This window comes from Telopea speciosissima, chromosome 8 (genome assembly GCF_018873765.1).
Source record: "Telopea speciosissima isolate NSW1024214 ecotype Mountain lineage chromosome 8, Tspe_v1, whole genome shotgun sequence".
Classification (NCBI taxonomy): domain Eukaryota; kingdom Viridiplantae; phylum Streptophyta; class Magnoliopsida; order Proteales; family Proteaceae; genus Telopea; species Telopea speciosissima.
This window is the reverse complement of record NC_057923.1, coordinates 22334455-22343899: the sequence shown is the minus strand read 5'-3', so window position 1 is coordinate 22343899 and position 9445 is coordinate 22334455. Positions and strand designations below refer to the sequence as shown.

Here is a 9445-nt window from a genome sequence, read left to right as displayed (position 1 = left end):
GAAGTTTGAAACAGGACATGGTGTAAAGGGGCATGGCTGAAAGAGTGGATTGAACGAGAATGGTCTTCCCTACTGGACTAAGAAACTAAGACTTCCAGCGTTGTAGTTTATTGGATACTCTTGAAATGAGATTGGCATAGTGTATCTTTGATAGCTTACCGCTTGTATAGGGGATCCCCAAGTATGAGTCCAGCGAAGAAGTAGGTATGATCAGGAAGAACTCTCTCAGTTGTCTCTTAGTATCTGAACTCACCGTGGGAGTTAACTGAGCTTTCGTTTTGTTTAGATTTAAAGCTTGTCCTAAAACACTAATCATGAAGAACCTCATATAAAGCTCTAGCTTCAGCTATAGTGGCTTCTCCAAATAAAATGAAGTCATCTGCGAAGGCCATGTGAGAGAGCTTCCCCCCCCCCCCCTCCCTCCACAGATCTGAAGGCCTTTGATTCTATTCTCTTGAAGTGCAATTGCAAGTTCAGTGGATAGGACTTCCGCACATGGTGAGTTGGTTAATGCAAATGGGAAAGAGAATGAGAGGAATCCACATGTCGCCTTAATGGGCATAAGTTAATTTCATTTACATGAAGATTCACTGGACCCAAGAAGAGGTACGTGGTCCCGAATCTGGTGAATCTTCAGGTAAGTGAAGGGAGAGTCCGCTTCACTCATGGTTTTAGTGCACGGTATCAGAACGGGTATCTGTCAACTTAGAAACCGATATGGTATCGGATCAATATCAGCAAGGATCGGCCATAACAGCCAAATTTGCCTCTAATCCTCCTTTAAAGATAGTTTTTTTGACTGATTTACCCCTTGTCTGTACCGTGTCATTAATACTATATTAGCACAATATTGGAATTGATAAGGTGCAAAACCGTTACGGATCGGACGATCCGATAATGATACTTAGAACCATGTAACTTACACCCTTCACTTCACTTAGACCCTTAGACCTAGGGATGTAATAAAGCGGATCGGATTCGGATCGGATGTGATCGAGGCCCGGCGATATTCTTGACCCGGCCGAATATGGATACCTCTAAACGGATTCGGATGCGGATCGGATTCGGGTTTTAGATCCGGCATCCGTTTACATATCCGACCCTCGTATTAATTATAGGTATATAATATTACATATATATATATATATATATATATATATATATATATATATTATATACTTAATATAAGTATTTTCTTGACAAAAAAAAACAGAAGAGAATTGTACATAGATAACTACTAGCTTTGTCATCATCATGAAGTGGGAACCCATAAAAGAGTAGATCATCTACTATTTTGATCGGACCATAAAAAGAGTCACGACATGATTGTTATTTAGTTGTAGCCCCTATAAGCTTCCAGGCCTATTAAGGGGACATCGTTACAATTGTAGAGAGAGAGTTTATACACACGCCATTTTTTCAACATATTTATTAGCTGTCCCATAGGTTGAGATCCTATGTTACAAAAACATGTTCTAATGAGACACGTGGACGGTGCCATAAATCGGGACCAACCCGAGCCAGCCCGACCCGACCCTGGTAGGGTCGGGTCGGTGAGAGTTTCTTGACCCTGACGAGGGTCGGGTCGGGTCGGGGTCGAGTCGGGGTTAAGGCCTCTAGGGTCGGGTCGGGGTTTAGGCGAGCCCGGCCCAACCCGACCCATTGACACCCCTACTTAGACCGACTCTCCTGTTATTTTAACGTACAATCTCTCCTTTCCCCTTTTTTCTCTTTCACTCTTAGTTTATTAATTATGTTTCATTTCTTTGTTTTTATTATTCTTTTGATTATTTTTCCAACATTTTTTTACCTACACAATAGTTTTAGGTATCGGTCTCGGCTAATACAATTTGATAACAATAAAAATTCAAAATAATGAATTGGTAAAACTATGCCAATCGTCATACTGTCAAATCACCGTCGTGATGGTTAAAAAAAAAATTAAAAAGAATTGATAAACCATAAGAGAGGGGAAGGGAGAGACATTCGAGCAATGCAAATGGGAGAAATAATGAGTTGAATTCATGTGTCGGCCCAAGTCCATTTGTTTTTTTTTTAAATCCAAGTCCAATGAGTTGAATTCATGTGTCAACCAGAACGATTTCGGTAATATGATACAGTACAGAAAACATGTATCAGATATGGATACCGTATCGTATCATAAAATGACATCTTTACCCCCGGATAGATACCCACATATGCTCCCTTTTAACTCAAATACTTGTGTAGAAACCATGCCACCAAGTAAAGATTTCTTATAAAAAAACAAAAAAAAATAGAGATCTCTTTCCCATAAAATAATTTACTTGGCCACGATGTTCTCTTTTTTTTTTTTTTTGTTTAGTAGAAACTTGGCCACGCAGTCATTCAATCCTTTTCGAAGATAGTCCTTTAAGCGAACACAGGCATAAAGCAGAAGAGTGAAGTGAAGAACATGGCAGCGAAGGAGGAACCGGTGTACTACTCACCCGTGCCACCGGAGCCCTCGGAGTCCCAATCACCACCACTGCAAGGGCAACAGTTCATCCTCCTCCCTCTCTATCGCAGACGCCCAAGCAGGTTCCGCTCTCTCCGTTGCCAGCTCCTCTGCGGAATCTCTCTAGTCCTACTATGCGTTCCAATCTTCTTCATTTGGCCCTCCGATCCCGACATCAGCGTCGTTCGCCTCCGTCTCAACCATGTCCACATCCACATTTCCTCCATCGTCTCCCTCGACATTTCCATGCCTATCACTGTCAAGGTCCGTAACCCTGATTTCTTCTCACTCGACTACCGATCCCTCGTCGTTTCCATTGGGTATCGTGGGAAGCAGCTTGGCTTTGTTACTTCTCATGGTGGGCACCTGAGGGCCAGGGGTTCTTCCTACATTGACGCCACGCTTCAGCTCCAAGGGATTCAGGTTTACGATGTCTTTTACTTGCTCGAAGATTTGGCTCGGGGTTCTATTCCCTTTGAGACTGTGACGGAAGTTCAAGGACAGCTTCGACTCTTCTTCTTTGATTTTCCGCTGAAGGTAATCTCTCTTCAGACTTCATGTGTTTCACTTGCAAAATTTAATCCACCTCCTGTGCAACTTTGGGATGAGAAATTGCTATTCGTTTGATCTCATATTGATTGAGAAAAATGTAGCCTAATTGTTGCTCAGAAGAAAGTTCGAGGAGACTTTGAGGGGGGGGGGGGGTATATTGTGCCATTGTGGTGACATCCCGAGTTTATTTCTTCTAAGATTTTTAATTCCTTTTTCACATGGAAATATAGAATTGTAAAAAGCATTCAGATTCTCAATTATCAACATGCCGTATATGGAAAATATATATATATATATAGGAGATGCCAAAACCAGAAGTTTTCTTTAAAATTTTCTCTATGAGTGTTCGGTAGGGTTGTTGGATGGTTTCCATGGAGGTCTGTAGGAATGTCTTATGGGTACTTTTGTTGGACCATAACTTTGGTTCTCTATTTTTCAGTCTAGTTCCTTCATGCATATTGGGTAACCTAGCCTTTGCCCTTCAGTATTTAAATGATTAGTACGTACATAGGGAGAAAATGATTTTATATGGGTTTAGGTTCATGATTAAATTCACATTTTGCTTTTGGAAATAAAAGTTTTATTGGAGGGGAAGGAGAAGAAGAATGGGACAAGGTCCCAATACAAAAGGCGGGCTTTGCTAGAACAAAGAGGTAGCCTATAAAAAACAGACCTATAGCTACAACAAAATAACAAAAGAATTACTCTTAAATCAGAGTAGAACAGTTACCCATATGGACACGAGCCTATTTATGCTGATTTATTTTTCCATTAGCGAATTTTGATTGCAAGAAATGTGTTGCTGACAGGTTTATGTGGTTGGACATTTTACATAGACATAAGAGTCCATTTTGTTGCAATCTTTGTTCTGCTGATACATTTCACACTGATGATTTTTGAATCTGGGTCAGTTGATACAAGGAATGTTTATGTTCCCTTGCATTAGAATGGTCAGGCATTCATATTGTGAAACCGTAGGGCTGATAAAAGCAACCTTACCCATTAGCATGCTCTGTGATAGAAAAGGTTGGGTCATAACAAGTTCTGATATAAATTGATGAGTTCTAAGCAAGTTGACATGCTTTAGTTATTGAGTTCTATGACAGGGTTAAGACCATGATCTTAACTCATTAGTAACTGATTGACAATTGGCTTCTTTATCCATTTCATTTCAAATGGTGTCAAACAGAGAGAGAGAGAGAGATCTACGCCTAATATTGTAGGTTTCTCAAGTGTAGTCATTACTGCCTCCAAAAATGCTATCAATCCCACAGAGCATTTGAACCCCAACCCAGGCCTTTCAGAATTTTTTGTCATTGTTTATATGTTAGATACACAACTAATCTAGCTAGGTAGCGTAGAAAAAGAAAATAAAAAAAAAAATGTATTGAATCCCAACATCACACACACACAAAGGCCAATTTTACCAAAGAGTGAGACACATCTGGGACAGTTGGACACTTGGGGTATCATTCTGCAAGAGATTCTAACCGGAAAAACAGAGAACCACAGTCCAGTTAATTAAATAATAATGGAGGATGTACTAACCTCCATTAGGCCCCAACATCCCTCCTCCAGACATTCTGCTCAACTCCATTAGGGGTTTTCTTCTCCAGCAATCCTTGCATGTCTCCGGCGAATCCAAGGGCACCGAACAAAACAATAGGGCTTCCCCCCAACGTCTCTCAGTCACACAAACACAAGATTGCAGATTGAAGCAGATTACCGGAGTATGAATTCACACAGACTAAATTCATAATCGGGCTGTCCTCAGAAAAACAAGTAGCATTTGTTTCATGACATCAGAAGAATGTCTATGTGGAGAACAAGGCCTGTGTATCTAAGGTTTCCAGGTGGAGCTTCTTGACTTTGTTAACTGTCAAAAAGGAGATGCAGAGTTGAGATACTTTTTAAAGGCAGGGGAATGTCAGTATTTGCAATATGCTATCTTTAGGATTGTCCTTGATATGAAAACCATCTATTTCTTGTTTTAATTCTTCAATCTGGTGGATAAAGATATCCATGGCCTTCCAGTTCATAACTAAAGTTTGTCTGGGGAAATTAAGTGAATTTGCACAACTTTGATGTGTTCTGTGTCTTCTGACAAGCTCAAAGGTAACAAGCCTCTTTTGTTACTCATGTCACCATTATTCAAAAATGTTAAAAGAGAAATGAATAAAAGATTCCATTCATCACCTTCTTTTTTTATAAAAAAAAATATACAGTAGAAGTACCCAAGGTTAGAAGCCACTGTACATGTAAGTATATTTATGTGAACTAATATGACTTTTGAATACATCATACTCATAAACACAATGTTGTATGTTGAATACAATTCTTACCAAGGTGTTATTTCCAATAAGTTTATTGCTACTGCTACTTTATTTCCACAAGTCGGAATACATATTCCCGCGGTAATGCCAGATGTCAGATGCAGATAAGCCGCAATTATGTTTTGGTGTATCCTGTTTTCCTTGTAGTTATTTCTTTTTTAATTTAGATGTATAAGTTAGATGTTCTGACCAGTGTCATTTTTTTGTATGCCCTCCCCAAAAAAATTCTTTCAGACAAAAATATCATGCCAAGTGATAGTGGATACAGATAACCAGACAATTGTCCAGCAAAATTGCTATCCTGAGGTGAGGAGTCATTTCTTGTTGTTGTCCTGCTTATTTGATTATGTTGTTATTGTCTAGGATTAACTTAAAACGTATATCTCACTTGCATCGACTCATCAAGCCCTTGAAGAGATGGATACCCCAACTGATCCTGACCACCTAGTTACTTGCCATAGCCTCTGAATTAGAAGAATCAATCTGCATTGAAATTGTCTGAAACATTGTAACCAGTAACGGTGCAGCTGTGGGGCTTGGCCCTTTAAATATATGGCTCCAAATCAGTGGACATTAATAAACCTAGATATTTGCTAGAGACAGTGGGCGAGCCTTAGCGCAATGGTTAAGTTGTATTATTGTAACTATCAGGTTGCAGGTTCAAAACATGGAAACAGCCTCTCCACGAAGCGGGGGTAAGGCTGCATACATTTGCCCCTGCCAAACCCTGCAGTAGCGGGAGCCTCGTGCACTTGGGCACTTTTATTTCTTGTAATATTTGCTAGAGATGGTTTTTAAACATCTGTCTATACAAAGCCACATTCGATCTGCATCATGCGAATCGGTAGTACACATTATTTACCTTTGCTAATTCATGAATTGGTGTTGATTTGTTCAGTGATTGCAAGAGATGTCTATAGAGCCTTTGCTAAGTCATGAATTGGTGTGATTTGTTCAGTGATTGCAAGAGATGTCTATAGAGCCTCAAAATTAACTGAGAATGAGTTGGGCAAGTGGTGGCCAATCTAACTGTTAGATGATGATGGTGCTTTGTGGATTCTTAGCAACCAAATTTATATGTATCAGTTACATGGAAAGCATTCCTTGGTACATATGTATATATTATTTCTATGTTTAATAAGCAAAGTAGAGTGAATTAGAAGTAGAGAAAACCTGCTCTATGTAAGCTCTGATTTTTTTTCCTTTTTTTTTTTTTATAAGAAAGAAGAAAACACTTCATTAAGCAAGAGCTAAATTTAAATCCTGATTAGTGACTTTAAAGAAAGTATGTCTTTCAAAGCTTTGAGAGCAAAGCCACTCAAAATGGTGGAAATTGTCGGGTGAGATGTACATTTAAACAAAAGACCATGCAAAATGGAGGTGATATTAACTAAAGATGGAGTAAGAAACGGGGGCCAGGGTTTCATTGCTGGTTCTGGGAGCCAGTAGTCCACATCTGTACAATCATGCCACACTTCTTGAAGTTGAATCCCCAAATCTTGAGCATGTTTCAATCCTCGTTCAATACTTTGCATAGTTGCTTCCACCTGCTGTACTGTGTCCAAAAGACCTGCAGCCACCAACAGAATTCTTCCGTCTACCAAAAACAGTAACTCTATCCTGGTCCCTTTAAGACTGGGTCAGCAGTTCCTGTGCAAATTAAAATAGAAGAATGTAATAACGGGAACTGTGTAATACATGTAAGCTCTATTGGTGGTTCAAATTATTCTCAAACGTCCATTGGTGGCCTCAATATTATTTAATTTTTTAAGTTAACCATTTGAAAAAAGAGGAAGTGATGAACTTCATTCAGTTCTTAACATTTAATTAAGATCCAGAATAGCATTATGGATGCTATAAGGAAATGAGCATGAAACGGGTAGATATGTATCTGAGAAATATGGGAATGGATACTAAGGCTGCGTTTGGTAATGGTCTGAACAAAGAACGCTCGTTCTTGCCTAGAAACGTTTTTTTACGTTCTTGGTTTAGAACGACGTTCTGAGATCGAAAATGACCGTTTGGTAAAATTCTCAAGAACGTTGTTCAGAACGAAAATGGTGTTTGGTAAAATCTGTTCTTTCTTATTTGATATTAATTACAATAATGTCATTTCTTTGTCAATTATACCAAAAAAAAACTTGTACAATCATTTTCTCTTACCAACCCAGCATAAAATTAAAATATCTCATTAACATAACCAAAGTAAGTATAAAAAGATGTCAAATTTCAAAGATGCCATTAAAATTGGGTTCTTGTGTGAATTAGTGGCATAACTAACTATGCTATGAACGGTTGAATAAAGAGGGCCTTGGTGGACTCGAACCACCATCCTCTTGGAACATGAGCATGTTCCAAGTGCTCTACCAATTTGAGCTAAGAACCCATCAAGTTATCAATGAATTAACACAACAGATTAAACCAAATTATATTCTCCATTCTTTTGGATTCTAGAAAGCCAAGAGATTCCATAGACTGAATGATCTTAACTAACTGAAGCACTCGGCTATTTTGGACATGAGAAGTAAAGAAATTTTTTGTTTTTCAAAGAAAAGGCAATTAGTAGGAATGAACCAAAGACAATTGGAATCCCATACCCCTTCTAAAAGTGAAATCTGCAACAAGCACCAGCCAGGTTATATTGTTCACATAAACTGTGGGCTGTGGTCCCAGTGCAAGGTCTTCGTAACTCAAGCTGCTGGGGTTCAATTGGGATCAAACCATACTCTTCCCATGTAGGAATTGAGACAGCAAAAGTCAGGTTGTAGGATAAATTCAAGCTACTGTTTTAGACTAAGTTACATCTTGGGTTAAAATGGGATCAAACTATACAATTGTTAAATTTGTGTTTTTGTTATCTGGTTTTACTCGATGAATTCATGCTACTGTTTTAGACTAAGTTACATATTGGGTTTGATCAAGTACATAAATTATTATTGAGTTACATACTGGGTTAGGTCATGCAAATAAATCATTACTGTTTTGTTCTCATGTCTAAAGCTGTGACCTGCAGTTACTGGCGATGGCGGCCATATGGGGAGACAGTGCCTTTATCCTGGGCAGAATTGGAGACCTACGATCTTTTCAGGTTTCTACTAACCAACGAAGTCCCTGTCAGGCTTGTGAAAAAGAAAACAATTTGACACTTGTTTGATGTTTCGCAGATCCATATACATGTTGATGCCCCTGGTGAACTTATCATATCCACAAAGTTTGATTTATCCGAAGAAAAGTTAAAATTTGGATCAAAAGCCACTGACTCCATCACCAAAACTGACACCTCAGATGAATTCTCATACTGCTTTAAAGTTCAACATCTCCCTCCCATCATTTTGACATGTTTACTGCCCAAATCCTACCCAAGTCATCTTCCTCCTTATTTTACCATATCTGTCCAGTGGTTGAATTCTGTGAGGATATCCAGTCTTTGCCACATGCTGGATTCAATATGGATGGATCAACCACAGAAAGAGGTTATATATACCAATGGGTGAAGTGGCTACGCAGTTCTTCACTTTCTATCCTGGGAGAATAGAAAGTTTGAAACAGAGAGAGAATACTAGCTTTCACTATTTTCAAGATTGAAAAAACCCACACAGTAATGAAAGTCTGAAACTAAACTTTTTTTTAATTTACCTCTTAGAAAAGGAGTCCTGCTCAACAAGAAAATAAAATACTACAGCTCTGGATGAGCATCAATCAAGCAAAGGTAATAGAGCAGCTAACACCATCTTTCTACAGGCAAAAAAAAAAACTGATTTGAAGACAGAGAAACCACAAGTAGATCTCATTGTCAATCATCACATTGTTCACAATCCTAGGCTATCAACTACAATTGATCCATTGATTTCACATATCGTATGGTTCACTGTACAAAATGATGAAACTAGGTAGATCCAATGGATTGGATAACTCTCAAAGAAATAGATAACAAGTATATTGCTAAATGCCCTGCTCCCAACCACCCATCAATCTTCATGTTTCTCTTTGGCAGAATAATAAGAGCCCAAACTAACCCAGCAACCAACAGGGCTAGTGTCTCCAAGAGCAATGGATCTCTAGGTATCAAAACAATAGATGGATA

At 38.8% G+C, this 9445-nt stretch overlaps 2 protein-coding genes across 2 annotated transcripts; both read left to right on the top strand.

Moving 5' to 3' along the window:
• Window positions 1-2434: 2434 nt before the first annotated feature.
• On the top strand, window positions 2435-6406 carry LOC122672160. Its single transcript, XM_043869657.1, has 3 exons — window positions 2435-3013; window positions 5596-5667; window positions 6320-6406. The coding sequence occupies exons 1-3, from the start codon at window positions 2435-2437 to the stop codon at window positions 6320-6322; spliced, it is 654 nt and encodes a 217-aa protein (XP_043725592.1). The 3' UTR covers window positions 6323-6406.
• A 1967-nt stretch (window positions 6407-8373) lies between these two features.
• On the top strand, window positions 8374-8855 carry LOC122672159. The gene is made up of 2 exons (XM_043869656.1): window positions 8374-8449; window positions 8526-8855. The coding sequence occupies exons 1-2, from the start codon at window positions 8384-8386 to the stop codon at window positions 8853-8855; spliced, it is 396 nt and encodes a 131-aa protein (XP_043725591.1). The 5' UTR covers window positions 8374-8383.
• The last annotated feature ends 590 nt before the right edge of the window (window positions 8856-9445 follow it).

Coding starts and splice junctions, on each gene's coding strand:
- LOC122672160 (XM_043869657.1), top strand. CDS start 2,435: ATGGCAGCGAAGGAGGAACCGGTGTACTACTCACCCGTGCCACCGGAG. Junction 3,014..5,595: donor TCTTTGATTTTCCGCTGAAG/GTAATCTCTCTT, acceptor AAATTCTTTCAG/ACAAAAATATCATGCCAAGT.
- LOC122672159 (XM_043869656.1), top strand. CDS start 8,384: ATGGCGGCCATATGGGGAGACAGTGCCTTTATCCTGGGCAGAATTGGA. Junction 8,450..8,525: donor GAGACCTACGATCTTTTCAG/GTTTCTACTAAC, acceptor GATGTTTCGCAG/ATCCATATACATGTTGATGC.